A 23,856-nucleotide genomic window follows, 5' to 3' on the forward strand; every position below is an offset into this window, starting at 1 on the left:
AAGAGCTTTGAAATTGAGTTTGTGAGGTCATAGTGACCTTGAACTTTGACCTTTAACCACCAAAATCTAATCAGTTGAGTCCAAGAAAAGCCATACTAGGCACAGGAGGTGGAAACCAGCAATATCTGTAGCCTAATCTCTGTATGCAGAACAGTTGCAGCAACGTGTTTGTAACTATGTTAATTTGCAGTGTCCCTATCAAATAAATGAATAAATACATAAATCTTTCTAATCTTATCCATGGTAAATCTGCCACACGCTCTTGCATGCATTGTTTTATGTTCATTCTGTTCCACACATTCAAACCTGGGGGTTCAATGCCTTGCTCAAGGGCGCATCACTGGCCGTTACTGAGGGCTGGAGAGTATTACTCATTCACTTTCTCTACTCAGATTTTCCTAGTTGGTCCGGGGGATTCAAGCTGGCGACCTTCCAGTTCTCTAACCTTTACACTACAGCTGTTCCCATGTTGGCAAACAAGTAAAAGAATTTAAGTTTTTCCCTCAATTCCTGGGAAGTCGTCTTTAGAGATATGGGGTTTTCAACAGACAAGGCAAGATTTGCAAATCAATTTGGTTCTGATTGCCAAAGTTTGATTTAAGACTGAAACTTGAAGCATGTCTCCCCTCTCTAAAGTGAGCTGGACTCTCCTTACAAGCAGTGCAGGAACCTTAAGTCAAACCACTGGCCACGGGGGCTAATGCTAATGTGTTCCAACATTCATCAGCCTCTTTCACCACTTTGCAAGCCTCATTTATTTACCTCTTATTTATTAGATATTTACCTGCCAATGTGTCTAGTAGGGCTGTGAATCTTCACTGGCCTCACGATTCGATTACAATTAATCCGTCAACGATTCGATTCGATTCCACGATGCATCACGATGCATCTCGATACAGCTCAAAGTATGGCAGCTCCAAGTATCAAATCCTCAATTTTCTATATTTTTACTGCAAATGGCTACTTTTCATGAAATTAATACAAGCAGTCAGATAAATATTATGAATATATTATATGAATATTATGAAGTCTCTTTTTTACTTAAATGTCAACAGAAATTTAAATATAAACGATTCATCTGTCAAGGATTCGATTCGATTCACACGTCCGCATCTCGATGCATCGATTAAACGATTAATTTTGACACCCCCTAGTGTCTAGTAGTAGAATGGACAAAATTACTTGCCAAAACTAAATCTTACCACTATTTTGCATGCAGAAATTTGTCTCCAAGCTTACAAAAATGCGGAAAAAGCAAAGAAGAGGCACCAATTCAGAGCCTCACAACTAGGAAATGACATCTACTTACAAAGGCTGGAATAACTGATCAATCCTCCTTGCTTTTCCAGCAGCGACATCCTGCAGAAATACCCTGTAATGTCCCATGTACTGTATAAAACCAATGAGTCCTCACCAAAACAAACCCATCAAATTCAATTCAAAGCATCTCATCAAGGGGCATCCAGGTAGTGCAGCGGTAGATTCCCTGCCTACCAACACAAGAGATGCAGGTTCGAGCCCCCGTGTTACCTCCGGCTCGGTCGGACATCCATACAGGCACAATTGGCCGTGTCTGCGGGTGGGAACTGGGGGTTGTGGTTGGGGCATCTCGTCACTCAACAAACAAGCAAACAAACAAAGGAGTGTGCGACTCACCTGATGACGCAGTCGGTGCGGTTGCAGCCTGGTATGGAGGAGGCCTTCTCCCCCGGCGAGCCCAGGATCTGCAGCGTGGTGTTGATGTCCACCCCCGTCGAGTGTTTGATGGAGAAGTCCATCACCTCCGAGGGGATCAGGGGGGTCTCGCCCTGCGGGTCGTCTGCTAAGAGATACCCTGCACAACACACAGAGGGGATCAGTGGGGTCTCGCCCTGCGGGTCGTCTGCTAAGAGATACCCTGCACAACACACAGAGGGGATCAGTGGGGTCTCGCCCTGCGGGTCGTCTGCTAAGTAGAGCTGTGCATCTTCACTGATCTCACGATTCGATACGATTCGCTTATACAAGTCTACGATTCGATTCGATTATACGATGCATCTTAAATCGATGCATCACTTTTTCCGCAATACATGATTTATTTTTTCTCACTTTCTTTTTTCTCACTGTGTGGCTACTTTTAAAATAAAAGTGCATTTGGAATTGCATTGTATTATGATCCATAATTAAAATAAACAACTGCATGTACTTACATTCTATTTTATTTGATTATAAAAAAAAAAAAAAAAAAAAAAAAAAAAATTTAAATAATCGATTTTTGATATTTGTTAATCGATTCAGAATCGTCCTATTAAGCATTGCGATGCATCTCTGAATCGATTATTTTCGGCAGCTCTACTGCTAAGAGATACCCTGCACAACACACAGAGGGGATCAGTGGGGTCTCGCCCTGCGGGTCGTCTGCTAAGAGATACCCTGCACAACACACAGAGGGGATCAGGGGGGTCTCGCCCTGCGGGTCGTCTGCTAAGAGATACCCTGCACAACACACAGAGGGGATCTGGGGGGTCTCACCCTGCGGGTCGTCCGCTAAGACAGGGATACTCAACTTGCTTTGCCCGGGGGCCACTTTGGTGAAATGATAGAAGGCCAGGGGCCAGTTAATAAACAATCAATATACATTTTTCTGTAGCGGATTGTAGGTTTTTGGGGTGTCAGCCGGAGTTTAGTCTGACAATGTTGTGCACACCGGATAGTTAGTTAGGTTAAGTACATACATAAGTGCCTGGGTAGCGAGCAGATGGCGGTATTGGCCAGAATGACATCAACATTTGGACACTTATTCAGCGGGTATCTTGCATGTTGCGTTCAGGTGCACTGTAAAAAAAAATTTTTTTTTTTTTTTTGCAATTCCATCATGCGGGCATGTGGCCCGCGGGCCGCCAGTTGAGTATCACTGCGCTAAGAGATACCCTGCACAACACAGATGCACACAGATCAATGATAACCACCATGGATCACCCTAATACTAATGGGACAAACAGCATGAGGATGGTAAATTTGTGGATAGGATGTAGAGTGTAACACATCTGGAAAGTTGATGTCTGTCCCAAGTTATTGAGGCGTTGGAGATTTTCGCCCGAGCCGGTCTGCAGATACAAACAAGCAACCTACAAGTCACAAGTCCCTTTCTTCTAGAACATCTGATCAACCTACGAGTCACAAGTCCATTTCTTCTTGAACATCACCCGCCCCCCTAAATCTGTCTGCTATGATCCAATCCAGCCTGTTCACCTACTTACTGTTCTTTAAAAAAATATAAGGGAAGGGGGGGGGGGCATTTTCATCTGTTTTAAACAGTTGAAAGTGGAGACATTGGGAGTGAGAGATGGATGAGAAGTGACAAATCCTGGGCCGGTTTCAAACCCAGGACGATGCTTTCACGGTACACCCTTAGCCCACTGAGCCCCCGGGACACCTCCTTTACTGCTCTTCTTATCATGGTGTCAGACTAAAGAAAACAGACAGTTTTTACACCATGTGGGTAAAACTCTCAGCTGAAACCAACACATAAAACTGAATGGCGGGGAACGGGCGCCGCTGCCCCCGCAGGCCTTTAACGATAATGATCAGCGAGCGTTGCATTCACTTCAACCCCAGATGTGGGTGGAGCTCAGTTCTTCTATCTTATTCAGTAATAAAGTCAGTGAAGTGGAATATATTGCACTGGAAAAGTAATTGGTTAAAACTTTACAATGGCCGTATCCCAGTGTATGAACATTTTCCCAGAGGTGGCCTTTGTGGGATTTGAACCTCCAACCCTGGCAGTGTCAGTGCCTTGCTGGATCCATTGAGCTAAACAGATAATGATGGAAAACTAGTTCACATCTAATATACTATGCAAGTAAATTAAGAAATGTTCTAAAATTGAGAAGAAACTGAGGATTGTAGGAAACTGGTTGCACTAACTACAGTATTAGGCCTACTGTAGTTTTACAATACTTTTGCATAGTTTAAGACACTAGAATATGTCCACTGCAAATGCTGGAACACATCAACCCCACCTCAAAGATTTAGCAGCAACGAAGGCAGACTATTACGTCACCCTGGCCTACCGTCACCTTTTTCACACACCGCAAAGACTACAGCCGACAGTGAACTAGCACGTACGTTCTGCACCTGTGTGAGACCAGATTCATGAAACAAAGCAGCGTTTGCCTACCTTGTCGCTCAACACTTGAACGGTTTCTTAATATAGCTACTTCTAATTGAGAATAGAGTACCGCAGGAATGAACGCTTGCTTTGTGGTTAACAAAAGTTTATGAAACAGCAAAGTTTGTGTTCAGCAAGATAATCTGCACAGGACCACTTTCATGATTTCCGAAGCGTGAATGCGTTGCGTTGAATGCAGCGACAGGTTGAAGGGACTTTCCCGAAGCCACATCGTTGTGAAAACATCTGTGTATTGGAATTATTAGATCAGATGAAGTTGGAAAATGAGCAGAGCGGTTTTGTGTGTGCTCTCTCTTCTCCTGCACTACTTCGCTACCAGCTGACCAGCCAATCAAGAGTGATTTCTCTATCAGCTGACCAGCCAATCAGAGTGATTTCTCTCACCGACGGCCTGAGCGGAAAAGCCGCCGACAAAGACGACGCTCACCGACGGCCCAGACACTGCCGACGGCCGATCATCTGCTCTGTGTCAGAGGTTTAAAGTCTTATGTTTGTTTTGCTTTGAATCCAAACACAACAACAGGCCTGACATCAATACAGTCACACAGCGGCCTACTGGCCTAAATTTAGCAGCGGTTGATGATCTGTACCCCCCTAGAGTGCAGTCGGCGGTTTCATTTTATGCTAATAAATAAATGGATCTATAAATAAACATGACACGGGGATAATAGATCTCTTCTCAGATCTGACCTTGGATCAAATCCAGAACCTTGTGTCCTGCGTCTCCCCTACCCTGTCTCCTGCTTTTCAGTCTCCTCCTGTCCGCCTCAATGGAAAAATAAAATAAAAACATGAATTCAGTGGGAGTTTTCTGTGGACTCCTGAGGCTGACCTGAGACCAGTATGAGCCAGTGGATGTCTTCATACAGGTCGTCCAGGACTTTGCGGTCGACTGATCCGTGGTCAGGCGAGGCCATGAGCTGCTGTTGCGTCCTCTGCAGCTGACCGTGGAGCCGCGTCACCCGGTCCTCCAGCAGGCTGCGGGGTCAGAGGGCAAAGGTCAGCGCAGGAAACGCTACAGTTTAACCAGAGACCTTTAATATAGATAGAGACACCCCAACTTCCAGTCACTTCCTGTATCTGTGCGACGGAGATTTTGCCACTGCCACGCCCCCTTAGGAGACTGGTCAGCCAATAACGTTTCACAGCATTGACAGATCAGCCAATCACAAGCTGATGACCACGCCCATTTATTAGGAGACTGCCGGAGACTGGAGTGAGGTGTGTCTATCTAAAATTAAAGGTCTCTGGTTTAACAACAACTGGGATTACCCTCAATCCATAACACATTTACACTGCAGAGTTTTATATATTGTGAATATGGAATTGTAAGGTTTTATCTGCGTAGACTGCACACAAGTCAGCGCCGGGCCCCCATGCAAGATGGGGCCCCTGCCCATCCCAATGCAAAACAGATCACAGTGCTTATGTGCTATAGGTCTACCTGACTAAATCAGCTGTCAGAGCACAATAACAGATGAAAACATATTTGGTGACAGCCCACCTTGACACTATAGGACCTATAGCGTCAAGTTGTTCTATAGTATAGGTAAAACACAATGTAAATCTGTTTTATGTTATTGTATTGTTAGTGAATGATGTGACAGTGACACCATGGAGCAAATGCATTGCCTCATTGAGTACTATATACTTACTGCTTACTAGGGGTGTCACAATATATCGTCCCACGAAATTTCGCGATAGTAAAACGTCACGATATGTATCGTTGAGATGAAATCTCATATCGCAAAAAAAAAAATTTTTTTTTTTTTTTTTAAATAGACAAAGGAACGTCTTTGTTTGTTGAAGTTCAATGTGTGGAAAGTATTTCAGTTGAACAAGTCTCTGAAGAGACACATGAGAAGTTATACAGGAGAGAAACCATTCAATTGAGTTTCTGGCAAAACTGTTTACTTGACAGGAAAAACTGAAGATGCATAAAAAATAGATTAAGAAAAGTCTTGTTGTTTGAGTTTGAAGAAAAACTGAAGATGCATAATGAGAATTTATACTGCTGAGAAACCTTTTAGTTCAAAGTAAATCTAAGTGACGGTGTAACTCATTCTATTTCAAGATAAGCCTTATCTCCAATCTCATGTTTTTTCTAGTTGTTATTGTAATAACAATTTCACACAACAGCATGTTTTGTATTTGTGCATTTCAAATAAAATACTACTTTTCCAGTCATATATTGTCATTATTCAAGTTTAAAAAAATATTGTTAAAATCGTATCGTATCGTATCGTTATCGTGAACCCAGTATCGTGATACGTATCGTATCGTGAACTGAGTGTATCGTGACACCCCTACTGCTTACTGTTGAAGCTGTTAGTGGCTGCGTAAACTGTAGTCAGTATCATAGATCTGGAGAGTTTTATGATGCGATAGTGGTGAGATAAAGAGAAGGGGTCGTGTGTGAAGGGCCTAAATGTTGCAGGGCCCAATGTAAGCATTACCTGCATATATGGTAGTTAGGCCTCTGATATTTAGCATCAAAGACTCTTACCTTTTTAAATATTCAACCTAAGGTTATAATAAAAAAAAGGCATAAACTAATATTTAAATATCATTGATATGTGGTCTCACCTTTGACTACAAAAAAAGTCAGATAGAACCTTATAATTCCAAACCTTGCAAGTTGCAAGTAATCAACGGTGCAATGGAAATGTATGTTGCAAGTTGCAACATACATTTCCATTGCACCTTTGATTCACTGATTACATGTTTAAATTGTGAAAACACAAGACAGCTAGTATGAAAATAAACCGGTTTACTTGAGGGGCCTGCAAAAGTGTCCCTGCCCCCATTCACACTTGAAGATATGAAGAAATTAACTTTATACAGAAAACTAGGAAAGAGAAGAGTCAAAACTCGGTGGAGAGATGACTAGGTCACCGCAGGGAAGGAACAGCTCATTTTGGCTGTGTGTGTGTGTGTGTGTGTGTGTGTGTGTGTGTGTGTGTGTGTGTGTGTGTGTGTGTGTGTGTGTGTGTGTGTGTGCGTGTCTGCGTGTGTGTGTCTGTCTGTGTGCTTGTGTCTGCGTGTGTGTATGCCTTGTCTGTCTGTGTGCGTGTGTCTGCGTGTGTGCATGCCTTGTCTGTCTGTGTGCGTGTGTGTGTGTCTGCCTGTGTGCGTTTGTGTGCGCGTGTAGGTGGGCGTGTGTGTGTGTATGTCCATGTGGCATGTAGGTGGGCATGCATGTGTGTGCATGCGTGTGAGTGTGTGTGTGTGTGTGTGTGTGTGTGTGTGTGTGTGTGAGACCTGGTGAGCAGGGGGATGCAGTGGTCGGCGGCTACCCGTCCCAGCATGCCGATGCTGGCCAGCTGGTCTGAGAACAGCTCTCTGTCATCCTCCTGCACCTCGTTGATCTCCTCATCCTCGTGAGATGCAATGCCATTCACTGACTGCAGGGGGCAGAGGTTAGTCCTGTTAGTCTTCCCACCAAGGGCCAACCTCCAATGAAGCCAATGCAGAAGTGGCAAAAATTGCTGTTCCTCAAATGGCCACATCAGGCTGACTCCAAAAACGAGTCAATTCCCATAGACCCCCATGTTAAAATGCCCGACTTTACAGCAGAAATAAACATGTTTACACCCTGGTACAATTTTTTTTTTGTCTCTATAGATGGTTTTCACCAGCTGCAACCCCACAGCACTTCCTTTTTCTCAGCTTCTTCTTCTGTGTTTTATGGCGGTTGGCATCCTTAAATGTTGCGTTACCGCCACCTGAATTTTATCAGCATCACAGTGCTAACTATTTAGTTACAGTGTCCACTTTCCCAGCTGTACAGAGGAAAACACTGATATAGCCTACTTCTATTTCTATTTTTTATATTTGCTATACGTTTAAATGTAAATATAGGCCTATGCGTGCAATAACGTACTGATAGTCAGCTTACTCTGTAACATGTAGCTTTTATTAGCCTCTCAGGCTAGCTCCGGACCAGACAACAACGGTAAGAACGTTTCCTACTAACCAGTGTGTGCAGGTCTTTCCGACAGGGGTGGTTGTTATGGCAACTATCAACAACAACAATAACAACTACTACTAACTGGGGGCATCTGTAGCATGTGCATCTGTGCGTGTGTGTCTGTAGCGTGTGCATTTGTCTGTAACGTGGGTGTCGGTAGCGTGTGTGTCTGTAGCGTGGGCATTTGTCTGTAGCGTGGGCGTTGGTAGCATGTGCGTTTGTAGCGTGGGCATCTGTAGCATGTGCATCTGTGCATGGGTGTCTGTAGCGTGTGTCTGTAGCATGTGTCTGTCCCGGGTGTCTGTAGCGTGTGCGCCTGTAGCATGTGTGTATGTAGCGTGTGCATCTGTAGCGTGCGCGTCTTACCAGGTTGCGGGTGCCGTCGGGGGCAGCCAGGTGACACTGGATGTAGGAGTTGAAGACCTGGACGGCCGGCGGGACGAAGCAGCCACGAGGGAAATGCTCCTCGTCCTGCACCAGCGTCAGCCACGACTCCAGCAGCTTGTCATAGGCCTCCATGTAAACCATGTCATCCTTATCCAGCTAGGGAGGGGGGGGAGGGGAGAGAGGGTTCACACTCATTCCTCAGTACCCAAGCCTAGGGATGCAACGAACAATTATTTTCATTATTGATTCATCTATAACGAATATTTCTTCAATTAAATCGATTAATCGTGGAGTCTATGAAATGTCAAAAATAATGACAAATGCCCATCATAAGTTCCCAAAGCCCAAAATGATTCCTGAAACATCTTACCGAGTCTGAGCAGCAGCCAAAAACTCAAAGTATTATAGTGAATACTTGATAAATGACTTGACTAATCAAATTTCAAAATTATAATTGATTAATTCCTGTCGATCGACTAATCAATTCAGCAGTCCCCAAGCCAGATATTTTTCAGACTGCTGTTCAAGTTCAAGTTCAAGTTCAAGTTTATTCGTATGTCCCAGAAGGGCACTTTGGTTCACATCAGACAGTAGTGGATAATTACAACATCATTACTAGTTTGAGATTAGTAATAACGGCACACTTCAGAATTGAGATACATTATTACTAGTTTGAAAGTAATAAAGGCACACTTCAATATTATACAGTACATAAACATGTGTTGCAATATGTACAGATTCCAAAGGACCATCTACTGCCCTCAGCCGGGATTGTTGAATCAGATCCTTACTTTTCTTCTTTTGTTTGCTTGTCAATATATTAGCCTTGTCAACTTACTTTTTTTTTTAATCCTTTATTTTAACAGGCGAGTCCCATTGAGATTTTCATCTCTTTCGCAAGGGAGCCCTGGCCAAGAGAGCAGCAAACAAATGTTACAACAATACAAAACCCCCAAATAAAATTACAAGGGATACATACAAATATACAAATTACAGTCACAAGTAAAACCGCTACAAACTTCAGTTTTTAAAGACTGCAACAGACTTTTAAAACCACCTAGAGGGATGAAGCGATCCAGGTTTACAACTGATATATTTGATTGTTGCTGCTACCAAACAGACTTTTCAAATGGTTAAACGGTTAATAAGTTTGCACCGTTATGGTGCAAACTTATGGTAGGTATAAACAGAGACCAACAACATTGCTAAGTTGTTGGCTGTGACTTGCAAGGTCCAAAAGGCTTATTTTAAAAAACACTTCTGGGTTTATCTAGCAAACAAATTTACTGGATTGCAACAAAGAAGATCTGCGCTAGAGAGGCGGCTGCGGGGCATGCTACTCACCACCTCCTCTAGGGCGGCGCTGCGTCCGAAGGAGCAGGTGAGCAGCGTGAGGCAGGTGATGAAGGAGGTGAAGAGGTCGCTGGGCAGCGCCGTCAGGACGCTGCGGGGGAACATGGTGATCAGGTTGGAGATGATGTTGGAGATGCCCACTGCCTCAGAGTCCTCCATCTCAATACTGCCAACACAAAGACAAAGAGACAACTCAGTCAGATCGCAGAATGCTGGCCTGCTAAAGGTACCAAAAACAAACCGCAAGAAGCAGAGGATTTGGAACATGCTCCCACTCTAGATGTTTCAAAAAGTCCTTATATAAAGAGTTTTAAGCCTGGAACCAAGCCAACCAGCTAGCAAATGAACTGTGAGTGACCATAAAACATTTCACTTGGGAGCAAAAACAAAAAATAAAAGGCGGAATGTTTGATGGTTTAATTCAGCAGCTGGCTGGTCGGCTTGGTTCCACGCTTAAAACTCTTTATATAAGGATTTTTCTAAACATCTATGGAGAAAATGAATGGGGAATTCTCTGATGGAATGGGAGGTGGGAAAAAGTGGGCGGTCACTGTTGAGCTCTATAGAAGCAATGTAAAGAGTTGGTGAGGGACAGCAGGAAAAAGTAATGCAGATACACACTTAAATAAACACCATATACACAACAGCCATTTTCAGGCCCAGTGCACATGCAGCATGGTCCGCAATGTCAAGTGTAACCATAGCCAGAGAGAGACAGAGAGAGAGAGGGGGGGGGGGGGGGGGGGCGGTCATGAAGGTACACAGCAGATTTCCACTCAGTCATGTTACCCCATGTTGTATTTATTAACATCTATACTGCTGCACGCAACGATTTGCTTTGATGTTTTAAGTTTTTCTCCATGACCTGTACTGTAAGAACGCCCTGGGTCATTTCTCCGCATTTCTGTTCATGAAATAATGCCCTATGTTACTGATCCCCATGGGGAGATGATCTTTTCTCCACTTTTTCCCCTCAAGAGAGGTCAGACGAGTCCAGAGCAGTGTCTTGCTCAGAAACACTTCAGCAGGACAGATTCCAGCAGATTTTGGGCTCAAACATTGTACAATACAAGTGCAGTCTGTCGAAACCATTTGATTAGTTTTAAACTTGATTTATATAGCACTTTTATAAACAAGAGCAAAAAATACATTAAAAGACATAAAAAAGGACCATAAAAGACGTTGAAATATTACAAACAATAACAACACGACACACAGGTTGCCGTAAAGGTCTGGAAGCTGGGCTGCAGATTGGACTCAGTGCCTGTGTGTGTCGGAGGCCTAGCTAACCCCTATCAGATGGAGTGAAATTGTGAGCAGAGCTGTTCAATCACTGCAGATCGGCCATCCCTCTCTGCATGGTTTTCCGATGAGGCAATTGGAAAAAAGCTCCAAGAATAGGTGATTACAGACGGAGAGAGAGAGAAAGGAGGGAAGAGAGAGAGAGGAAGCAAGAGCATGAGAGAGAGAGACCCCTACTCACTGAGTCACGTGCTCCAACGGCAAGCTGGTGTGTGTGTGTGTGTGTGTGTGTGTGTGTCTCATAGTTATTTATACATTTAGAGTGTGGCCCCTTAATTCAGATCAGAACCACTTCCACTAAAGGCACGCACACACGCACACACACGCACACGCACACACAGGCCCTGATAATCATGTCTTTCTCTCTCTCTTTCACACACTTGCACTCATAGCAGACAGCCTAAAATCTTAAAATCTGGATTTACCTAGTGAAGATTGATCAACCTGCTTCACTGTCCTTCAGTCATGCACATTCAAACTGGGAACTTCCCAGTCACAGTTCGCACACATTTTCATGGACGACATTAGAAAACTTTTCCATTACTTTTCAAGGATCCATACGAGAATTTCCATGCAATGTGAGGCTGTGACTCTGAATCAATACTAGAAATTATTACTGCACTGACTGGACAAATAGGACACACCTCTTTATATTGGATTTTAGCGTGTCACTGCATCACATTACATGGAAGCTATTGACATAAAACATGAATTTTTCAACAGCTTACGTGGAAGGTTATCCACAGCAGATTACTGTAACAATACATTTCATTACATACAACACAATCCCATGAGTTTTCCAAAACTTGCAAGGATTTTACTAATTCCATTACTTTTCCAGGCTTGGAAAACGAGATTTTGAAATTTTTGAAATTTTTGAAATTCCATGACTTTTTCAGGTTTTCCATGAGCGTGGGAACCCTGCCTACTACAACCATGAGTACAGTCTACAGTCATTCAAAATCCTTATTTAATTAAAACGTCCTCTTTATTTTGAGACTCTACTCCCATACACCACAAATGTAAAAGAGAGAGGCAGAATGCTGTGGTGCAAAATTAAACCAACCAGGTTCAAGCAGTCCTTTGTTCCTTCTGCCATTAATGTGTTCAGCAGTCTACTGAATAGAGTTTTACAGTCTCATAAGCTTGACACTGTGAAAATACACACCCATTTATTTACTTCAGTCTATAACTACTACAGACCTGTAAAATGTATTATTAGAATTGCCGTAGTCTGCTTTTTGTCCATATTGTTGATGTCTTATTCTTAAGAGTTTATTAAGAGTACTATGTTTGTGCACCGGGGGCCAGATGAATTTCATAAATGGATAATAAAGTTAAGCTTGAAGTGCCTTGCTCAGCGGCACCCTGAAAGCGTTTCCCGTGCACTCGGGATGCGAACCGCTGACCCTTCCAGTCACACGCCGGCACCCTCCCCCTCCCCACTAAAAACAGAGGCGTAATGTGTTTTAATGCATCTTCCTGCCCTTGGATTCCCAGCAGCACATGCAGGAACGATCAATATCCCCTCAGCAGCCTCTCTGCTCCCTGGATGGCTCTCCGGACGCTCTGCAGCTCCAAATGCTTCTGTTCTCAACACGCCATCAAAAGCTTCATGTCTTCATCTTCATTAATTGGTCCTAAAGCCAACCAGGTGGCACCAGAATCACAGAACTCCAGGATTGTCCGTGCCTCAGGTTGTAAAAAAACAGGGAAAATACATGCAAATCTAATGCCAGTAAAAGCATGAATTAGTGGGTGAGTCACCTCGGTTGATCATTTTAAAAGTTGGCTATATACCTGTAGATGTGGCCCTATTTGTAGTTTTACATTTAATATCTCAAATAATTAATTCACCACTTTATTGGACGGAGCCAGCTGAACCAGGAGCGAGCGTTAATGGATTCTTTCTGCCAGACGGAGCAGACTACAGGCTCGACGTTGTTGCGTTACTTCTGAGCGGAAGCGCTGACTGCTGACTTGTTTGACTGGCATGCCCAAAACACAACTGATGGGGCGGAGATGAGCTGCGGCAGAGGCGGGGTTTGTTTCTTATGCAAATCAGTGCTCAAAACAGGCAGGTTCAGAGCTGCTAAGTCAAGGGATATTCTGCTAAATAGAGGGAGCTGATCGTTGGAGAGCGCACATACACACACACACTTATGTCATTAGTGGACGCTGCCAGTGGAACAGCTTTGTGCTTATAACGTAAAAAACCCTTTTTTTGTGTCAGTCCTTCGCTCACTTGTTCATTTTGTGCCCTCACAGAGAATTAATACACTTCCTTTTTGCATTGAAGATACTTTGGGTTTAATTTTTGATTCATTATATTGGAAGCAGAGTGACGTTTCAACACTCCTGCTTCTTTGTGATGAAGAGGCCGTAACGTTGAAACCAGGAAAGGAACTAACTTTTTTTTAATCCACAGGCCAGAGTAGGTAGTTGATCCCAAAATTCACCAGCCAACTGCATGCTTAGATTAGAACAGGGCCACCACATGATGGACCTGCCCAAATGGCTGGTAGAGTACTGTAGATAAACTTACCACACCTTCTTAAAAATCAAATTCAACGACTTTCCAGGCCCAAATCCCTCAAATTCAAGGAGCCAACATAGTCATGCATGCACAAATGACATCACTGGCCCACAACTCTGGGGGGGGGGGGGGGGGGGGGATTTACGCCTCTATTTAAAAAGCTATTTAAAGCTGGTTGAAAATGGGTGGAATGTTCCTTTAAGCATTTTCAATGACCCATGTCTATTTATATCCATGTTCAATTCCATTCACAAACTTTCAAGGATTTCAAGGACCCGTGGAGCCCTGTTAGCAAACACATGCTGTGTTTACCAGTGTTTGTCTGGCTGTAGATGTCCCTGGCTGCTTGAAGCACCAGACTGTTTGTTTGGAATAAAGGCATGATTTGATCCACTTTCACATCCATGTGGTGTCAGGGGGAAAGCCAGGGACATTGAGCTGCTGGATAACCCTATTTGGCACTGAGCAGGAAGCCAGGCTATTCTTTCAGCAGCCCATTTCCCAGCAGTCCTGTTGATGGTCGAATCAAGAGACCTTAAAAACAGAGAGACTCAACAAGCAATTACTTCCTGTAAATAGAGCAGAAATGGAACGGTGTGGGAGTCACTCTCCTGATGGCTTCGGCCTCTTTACTCTGCCTCAATCACATGTTGAGTCTCGGATTTTCAAAAACATGAAATCCTTGAGATGCTGGGGAAGGATAAACAGCTGTTGAGGCTGCAGCCGACGGTCAAATGACGAGAGCTGGGTACCGAAACCCGATACCAATATGGTACCGGTACTTTTACCGTGTGTGTGTGTGTGTGTGTGTGTGTGTGTGTGTGTTCTTTCTGAGACACTGACCCATTGATCATGCTGAGCAGCCCCTCCACCAGGTGGGCCAGGTAGGAGATCTGGGCACTCTCGTCGGGGAAGATGGGCCCGTGCATGGAGGCCAGCTGGGCCAGGCACTGCAGTGAGTCCTGGGCCATGTCCGAGTCCTCCCGGATCTTCCTGTGTACCTGGAGGAAGAGAGTGGGTAGGACTTTAGCCTCAATCTGTAGGCTTTTATTGGCTCTTTTTATTTAGCAGGGACGGGAGGTAACACTTATCCAGTACAGGGTGTTTGAGAGCTCCTGGGCCCTCCTGTACACACTGGCCCTGTCATCACACGAACATAACATTCCAAGGTATGTATACATGTATACCGTATATATATATCAGGTTTTTTTTTTCCAGTGAGGCAAGGGAGGATGGTCCTCCTCTATTTTCTAGAAGACATGGGGGATTTTATATAATAATATATATATTTTTAATAAAATATCAATCAAATGTGTTTTTTCTGAATAAAAATCATGTTATTCTTAAAATGCTTCAACAACAGTGACCACTGTAGGGCATTGATGGAGCAGCATGCAGACAGAGTCTGTGCCACTCTGTCATGCCCTGGTCATGCCCTCGGGGGGTAGAGGCGAAAAAAATCCTCCCCTAGGGCGTTTGATTCCCATGGTAATTTATCTCATGCAAAATATTATTGGTTGAATGAAAACGCATGCATTTGACAAGGAACAGTGAAATTATGTTTTTCAACCAATAATATTCAGTCAATACCAAACAACTAATTTATTCAACCTAATTGGTTGTTGATTGGATAGATTGCTAAGATTGACATTGTATCGTCCACTGATGAATGAGTCTCTCAACGCTGAATCAAGTAGGAAGTGAAATCCACTTTGCTGTGATGACCCATGTGATGACCTGACAGGAATGATTTACGACATTTACTGACGACAGTAGCAGCATATTATATTTCCCCCTTATTTTTATTTACTTTTTATCAAGCAGTAAGTGTTCACAAGCCAGAACCACGAGCCAAAACGAGTTTCGAGTTGCGGGCCGCGCTACGGCGGGATACTGGGATATTTGCAATGTCAGAAAACTGGAATATTTGCAACGTCTCAGCTGCAGCGGTTCCACTACAGACGGCATGGATAGGCAAGTAAGTCAATTGATTTCAAGTTATCCGGGCCTTCTATTAAATTCGGCGTGGAAATGGTTCACCGAGCAGCGCTATTTTTGTTGTATTGATGTTTCATGCTGTAATTTTTCCTAATAAAACCTGCAACCTTAAATTCACACATTTTTAAACTGAATTTGGCCCGTAAAACCATCGCTGACTGCGAGCCCGTTTTTAAAGCGTGAGTGGTAATCTTTATACCATATGAAAGTAGAAGAAATAAGGATGGGATGAAGCATGTCAACCTAGCATGTCGGGAAGGGGGGGTAAATAACGCTCCAAAGTTGATGAATTGGAATGTAACTAAACGACTAGCCTATGCTGACGTTGTTGCAGCCAGGGGAAGGCACACTCTGGTTCCAGATGCAATAAAGTGTAATTTAACGCTATTTGACAACAGTTTCGGCCATAGACTTTGTCAAGTCTCATACAAACACAGTGCAAGACAGCCATTATAAAGACAGGTGGGCTGATTGAATGGACAACACCTGTCTTGTGAAAGACACCTGAGTGTGATTACAATGACATCATAGGATCAGTCATGCAGTAATAGGCTACATTTTCGGTACTGGCGCAGATTAATCAAAACATTGATGTCACAGATAGGCTGTATACTATAATATATCATGATATGTGAATAAATAGATTTATATAAATAGTCATCACAGCCTAATGCATAGAGATAAATCCTGAAACCTTCTCGCAACAGTTCTAGCCTAGCCTGGGTAAACCCAGCCCCCACGTGACCTGCTCTCAGTTCTAGCCTAAGCCAGTGATTTTCAAAGTGGGGTCCCCAGCAAAAAGGGGGGATAATCTATTTTCACTATAATTCCATGCCATCCATAAGTAACACAATCTAAGCTAGTGTAGAAGTGAGTAACTAGGCTAATAATAACCATAACAGCACAAATAATTGACAAAAATCTCGAAATAAATATACAGTATTTACTCTGAGAAATGAAATAATGAGAAAAGGAACAATTATTGATGGTTAAAACTAGGGATGTTCATCAATTATCGAAAATCGATAATTGATCGTTAAGGATTGGAATCGATCCTGTGGCATTTGGATCGATTTTTTAATTATAAAAAAAAAAAAAAAAAAAAAAAAAAAAAATTTGGACTAGGTTTGGGTGGAATTCGTTCCTCCTCGCCCCACTCCATTGCACAGCCGACTAACGTGAGGTGGAGCTTCATATAGTCTCTAGTTTTCTGGCTGGGCACGGGCCTTTGTGCCAACAAAACTGTTTTAAACATGGGAAATTCACACCGGCATGCGCCGGGGACAGCAGTGTTGGAGAGGAGACACATTGAAATAAAGAGTTCATTGAGGAGAACACGTTGTCTTTCGTATTTTCTGCCATAGGCATTCATTTTGTAAAAAAAAAAAAAAAAAAAAAAATATTGAAAATTTTCTAAGTATTAATATGATCGATAATCGATAATTGATCGTTAATTTTCACCAATTATCGATTTTGGAAAATTTTCAAAATGAACATCCCTAGTTAAAACTGAATAATGACATCACAACAGTCTAATCCTAATGCTAATTTAAAATGAGATATTCCTCTAAATCTGTCTTCAAACTGCAAAAGAGAAAAAAAAACGCCCAAATTTAAGCTACTTCCCCTGTTTCCAAGCTCACCAGCCGCCACTGAGAGAGAGAGAGAGATATATATATATATATATATATATATATATATATATACACACACACACACACATATCACGAAATACTCGACTTCAATAATTTATGTTGGCGTTCGGTCATTCTAAATAATTTTCTAAATATTGTTTGCAGTTAATGGGGTTCCGAGTTGTCTAGCGTCGGGACACGGCCAGGAGTGTGCACTGCAGGGCCAGTAGAGAAAACGCGAACCTCAGATGTCAGATGGTAACCTTTGATTGATTGACTGGTGATAAAAACTTAGTTGACGCACATTCCAGGGATTACAGGGACATGTGAAGGACAGAAATGCCCTCATGGGATACCCAGCAGAGCAGGGGGCAAAATCCATTCAAAGGACACAAGGCACGGGCTGGAAGCTGCTCCCTGCAGCTGGTGGCTGGCTCCCAGTGGGAAGAACTCTAGTCTTAGTAAACTGTATAATGAAGTGGGTTTCTCACCTCATCTGCAGACTTGTATACGCCTATATATTTTTTTTTATGGATTTTGTTTTAATGCATGCAAAATAAAAATAAAATAAAAAGTATTGTTTTTATCAATAAGTGCATTGGAGGAGAACAGACAGCCTACAAAACATGTGGAAAACCTTGTCAGTCAGTTTTAACATTTTACTGAGAATCCACAGAAAGTTTCAGTCCTGTCCTCCTGCTCACCTGCGATGAGAGAAGAAACACAGAGGGGAAAAAAACAATTCCTTTCTTCTTTAATAAAGCAGGTCGGCCTGTCGGCCAGCCCCACCAAGCGCTGTGGGGTGAGTCAGGGTCTCCCCCCCCGTGCACCTGCACCACCACTCAGATCCACAGTGACTTACAACTAAACGTCCCCTGGGCTCTGGAACGACCTCCCCGAGGAGATAAGGCCAGCAGAATCACTGAGTCCCTTTAAATCACTTCTTAAAACCCATTTTTATAGACTTGCTTTCATGTGATGTTGATTTTATTTATCATCTTTTCATTGTCTTTCTATTGTCTTTTTATGTCCTAACTTTTATCTTAACTCTATCTTACATTTATTCTATTATTGTGTATTTATTTTGGTTTTTACCCTATGATTATACTACTATATTTACTTGAATGTTTGCTCTTTTCCACCTCTGTCCATGTCCTATGAATTAAATGCCTGTTTATTATTATTTTATTGCCTTTTAAATTCATATTAAGTATTCTGATTTTATTTTCTCTGTCAAAGCACTTTGCAAACTGTAGACAGCTTTTAAAGGTTTAAATATTATTATTATTAATAATAATAATATATTAATAATAATAATATATTATTATTATTATAGTGCAACAGTAGAAAAAGCATAACATTCCTAATCATACTCATCGATACTGAAAGTGGCCAATAGTAAGGAATGGAAAGTTCACAGCCACAGCAAACAAAAAACAGTAGAGAGATTAAGTAACAGAATGATGCTACAGTACGGAGAAGTGACGGCTAAGTAACAGAATGATCCTACAGTACGGAGAAGTGACGGCTAAGGAAATGAGGACAACATAGAGAGGATTTGTTTGTAGATAAGTGACATACATGAAAATAAGCACATGCATTTATAGACTGTGCAAGCCCACATGGTCTTTACTCTGAGAAACATCTACAGTGCCTCCACAGAGAGGTCAAAGGTCAGGCTCAGATACCACAGGTGCATTTTGAAGCCCATCCTGAAGCTCAACATGCAACGAATTAAATCAAGTCTTGTCTAGCGAGCTGAATATAATATGTGATTGGATCAAAACAAATAAATTAGCCTTAAATATATCTAAAACTAAAGGTATTGTCTTTGGGTCACATCATAAATTGGCTTCTAAACCTAAACTGGAGCTATCTATATCTGGTGAACCCATACAACAGGCTGAGAGAGCTAAATTGCTTGACCCTGTCCTTGACAGTCACCTATCATGGACCGAGCACATTAACACAGTGGTTAGAGAAATGGGCCGAGGCATTGCAGTCACAAGAAAGTGTTCTCCTTATGTACAATCACACATGCTGGCTCAAGTTTCCAAATCATTAATTGTGTGCCACCTGGACTATTGTTCAACAGTATGGTCGTCTGCATCCAAAAGAAATCTTGCAAAATTGCAGATTGCACAAAACAGGGCTGCTAGACTTGTTTTAGGTTGCTCTATTAGAACTAGCACCGAAAAAATTACACTCCAGCCTAGGGCTGGGTGTTGGCAAGGACCTCATAATACAATACGTACTGTATCACGATACATGGGTCACGATACGATTGTATCACGATACATTGCGATACAATACATATTGCGATATATTGCAATACTCTACATAAATTACTGAAAATTAGATTTGCTGTGTACCACCCAGGTAGTGTAATAATATGTATGTCACTTTATATTGATAACTTAGTGGACAAATTGAATCAAAACTACAGTGTTGAGTGTGTTACAGAATGCACTGAAATAAAAAAGTATTTTTTATTGTGTCACTGAACACATGGCTGTGCAAAAAAATTGAGATGGCGATATATCACGATATTTTTCTGAAATATCGATACAGTATTGCGGAAAAAGATATTGCGATATATTGCCGTATTGATTTTATTGCACAGCCCTACTCCAGCCTCTCATGGCTCACAATTGAGCAAAGGATATATGGATGGCCTAATTTTTCAACTCAAAGAGGCCAAAATTTACATTTGATCAAATAACCTACTGCAATAACATGCATAATTTCAACACAATCTCCAGCCTTCAAAAACCAATGAGAGGTGTCACACTCCCTCCCTCCATCTGCTTACAGTCTGCTGTCTGAATCTCCTTACGACTCTGCCCACATGCATCTGTAGTGGAGCAGCTGTATTAAAGGTGTCATATGTAGCATTTTAAACATCAGTATATCACTGTCAAGTTAATTGTGATAACTGGGTATAATTACTGTAAACAAATGGTCTATTGTTAGTGCTAGTGTTTCTTCAAATGAAGACAATTCTTATAAGCTCTGTTGCTTCCTGCTGCAAAGAGGCTGTTGCTCCCCTTGCCGTCTTCTCTCTGCTGTCGCTTTTCTTTTGCTTTACTGACGAGGATAAAGATGTTGGAAGTGATTTTTCCATCGACTTTTCACGTGTTCAACCTTCTGGAATTATGTGAAAGTTAAAAAGAGAGAGAGTGAAAATACATGTCCAGTGGAGTGACGTTCCCTCGAAACCGTGTTTGAGCTGGAATTGACCGCTTTCCTGTTTTGTGCCATAAAGTAAACTCCCTTTGTGGCGTAAAGCAGTACAGCAGATTTCCTGTGAAATCGGACCTTGTGGCAAAAACAACGTGAAACGCAGAGTAGACGCCAGTAGAGGCTGACAGTCTTCTCGCCGATGGTCTAAGGTCTAATTCTTTCACGGTAATTATACTAATATCTCAAAATGTATTTATTGATGTGAATGGTACATGATGCAGAGCCTTTAAATGGGATATTTGCAAGGCACCTAATCACACACACCTTTAGGGGCTTTCTCAGCATGGTCAATAAATGACATCACCTCAGGCTCTGACTCATCCAAGAATAACGACTCGCCCTCCCCTGTGATCAAGGTTTTCCCTGCCCGGTTACAGCTCTGCACTGGCCCACCTCAGTGATCTACTGACCACTTCACTGGCCCACCTCAGATCTACTGACCACTTCACTGGCCCACCTCAGTGATCTACTGACCACTTCACTGGCCCACCTCAGTGATCTACTGACTACTTCACTGGCCCACCTCAGATCTACTGACCACTTCACTGGCCCACCTCAGTGATCTACTGACCACTTCACTGGCCCACCTCAGATCTACTGACCACTTCACTGGCCCACCTCAGTGATCTACTGACCACTTCACTGGCCCACCTCAGTGATCTACTGACCACTTCACTGGCCCACCTCAGTGATCTACTGACCACTTCACTGGCCCACCTCAGTGATCTACTGACCACTTCACTGGCCCACCTCAGTGATCTACTGACCACTTCACTGGCCCACCTCAGTGATCTACTGACCACTTCACTGGCCCACCTCAGTGATCTACTGACCACTTCGGGGGGGGGAATCTAAATAATTATCTTCCTTTCATAAGAGTCCTGGATGTGGGCGAGCAGACGATCTACCCTCCTGTCCTTTAAGGAATGTCTCAAGGCCAGCCTGAGGAGGTAAAACCACACCGCAGGCTGCAACTACCCAAGTCTCTACAAAGCTGGAGATGCCTGGCTTCTTGTCTTATCCAGTACCTGCGACACCTGCCCCATGAGCAGACGTTAACTCCTGAGTCCTGCCTGTTTGAACCATGTCTCTTAACGCAGTAATTCTCAACCATTTTCACATGAAGGACCCCTAATTTAGTCCACATTAGGGCCATAGATGCCAATTTTCTAATTAGATTTTATCTCTTACATCCAAATCTGATTTTTATTTTATTTTATTTTTAGATATGATTTTGTTCTGAATTCCATGACTGTCTGTATTGTAGGTAGGGATAACGGTGAAACTATGATCAGAACAGTCATTGCTCCACATTCTCTCTAATTGGGTTAACTTCTTGGAAATGAAATAATTATGAAGTTAATTTGCTGGGCACCCCAAGGAACCCCCTCAAGAACCCCTGGATGGTCCCCAGACGCCACATTGAGAACCTCCGTCTTGAAGGGCTAAACGGCAACTTGAAAGAATAAGCAGCAGCCCGGGTGCTCCATGGTCCAGACACTGAAACACACACATGTCTCCTGACCTCACAGTCACTACTGGACAGGAACTGAATCTACAAATGCTGCGTTTACTCTGATGCTCTGGCAAAATGGCTTTATATATTTCCATGCCAGAGAAACACACCGAAATGAAATTCAAATTGCAAACCAACACAACTGTGCCTGGAAGTGATACGTCTCAGAGAGGTGAACCTGCCTCACAGCTGGACTGCATCATGTTACATTAACGTAGAATAGCTGCATGTCTTACCAGAATATTTTACTCTATTCTTTCATTTGTATTATTCTTTTTAACTTACATCGTGCACCTTTAGGGTTGTAAATTCCTATTCATCACTCAGGACCTTCTAATTTGTGTGTATGTTGTAAATATTGGACTGCACTTTTTGATTACTTATTTTATCTGTGAAATGTTTTGCCTTCTGACTATTGATGTGACCGCTATGCTGCATACTTACACTAAGTCAAATTCCTCGCATGTAATGTGATTAACTGACAATTTATTAGAAGGATAAACCCCTTGAGATGAACCATCTCGATTACCTAGCCTACTGTGGCAATAAAAGTGATTCTCTCATTCTCATTCATCCTTAAAAACAGATCCGCCATCAATACTCACTGGTGTAACCCACAACCCCACGAGCCGAGGGGTAGCCAAACGGCAAATCGATTCCCAGCGCGTCTCGTCCTCAGACGGTGTGACCCCTCCGATGCCGCCGCTGCGGCGCGTCTCTGAGCGGTCGCAGAGGTCGTCCGAGGCGACAGACAGCCTCAATCAAACCGGGCGAGGGAACGATCTCGCTCCTGATGAGAAAGCTCTCTGCAGATTGGGTCTCATCTCAGTTTGGAGATGCCGCTCCGTTGCCGGATTTGGCGGCTTGTCCGTCCTGAATTGTCTCGCTCTGACAAGAGAGGAGGCATGGTAGATTGCCTTTGTGTACTCACACACTCTCAGACACACAGACTCAGACACACACAGGCCAGCAGCAGAAGCAGCGGTAATCGCAGTGCGAGTCGTCAGAGTCTCTCAGCAACATGTGTTTCCACTGACGGGACTATGCGGACGTCTGGCTCTCAAACTCCCTTCCTCCTGTGAACTGTGGCTCTCTTCTCTGCCAGGCCAACCTCTCTCTCTCTCTCTCTCTCTCTTCCACACTTCTCTTCCTGAATTGTCAGCTTCTAAAATCCAGAGTGTGCGTGTGCTTCTGCACCGGCTCCAGGCACAACGCCCCCCATCTCCAAAGCAATCAAACTTTCAGCCCTCCTCTGCTCCTTCCTCCTCCTCTCAGATCCTGTCTTCCTCCCTCCAAATTCTTTCTCTCTGCCCCCCCCTCTCACTTTCTCTCTCCCTCTGTTCTCCAGCTGGGGTGTCTGGGCGTACGCCACCACGCTGCTGCTGCTGCGAGGGCTCTCAGATGCTAACGTAGCGTAGCCACCGCCGCCGTGGTCTCCTTCGCTGCTGTTCGGGGGGAGCGCTGCTCTCTTCCAGAGTGTGAAGTCATCCTCTGGAAGAGCTCAGCGGGAAGAAAGAAGAGAGAGAAGGGGGGAGAGAGAGAGAGAGATGGGGGAGAGAGCATGAGAGAGAGACGGAGGAGGGAGCGATGGGAGGAGAGACGGGGGAGAGGGATGGGAGGAGAGAGGAAGAGCATGGGAGAGAGAGGGAGAGGAGAGCATGGGAGAGAGAGAGAGACGGGGGAGAGAGGGATGGGAGGAGAGAGAGGGGGAGCATGGGAGAGAGAGGGAGAGGAGAGCATGGGAGA

The 23,856-nt window shown here is 43.4% G+C and overlaps 1 protein-coding gene across 1 annotated transcript in view; it reads right to left on the reverse strand.

The window, feature by feature from the left end:
• xpo4 (exportin 4) overlaps positions 1-23,856 on the reverse strand; it is a 98,790-nt gene that overhangs the window by 22,973 nt on the left and 51,961 nt on the right. The window contains exons 8-13 of the mRNA XM_083639131.1: positions 14,563-14,720; positions 9,873-10,047; positions 8,508-8,684; positions 7,433-7,575; positions 5,004-5,149; positions 1,657-1,834 (exon numbers count right to left, since the gene is read on the reverse strand). Of these exons, the coding sequence (XP_083495257.1) occupies positions 1,657-1,834; positions 5,004-5,149; positions 7,433-7,575; positions 8,508-8,684; positions 9,873-10,047; positions 14,563-14,720 (977 nt within the window). The remainder of the gene's footprint in view (positions 1-1,656; positions 1,835-5,003; positions 5,150-7,432; positions 7,576-8,507; positions 8,685-9,872; positions 10,048-14,562; positions 14,721-23,856) is intronic.

Source organism: Poromitra crassiceps (genome assembly GCF_964638095.1).
Source record: "Poromitra crassiceps genome assembly, chromosome: 6".
In the NCBI taxonomy this organism is placed as follows: Eukaryota; Metazoa; Chordata; class Actinopteri; order Beryciformes; family Melamphaidae; genus Poromitra; species Poromitra crassiceps.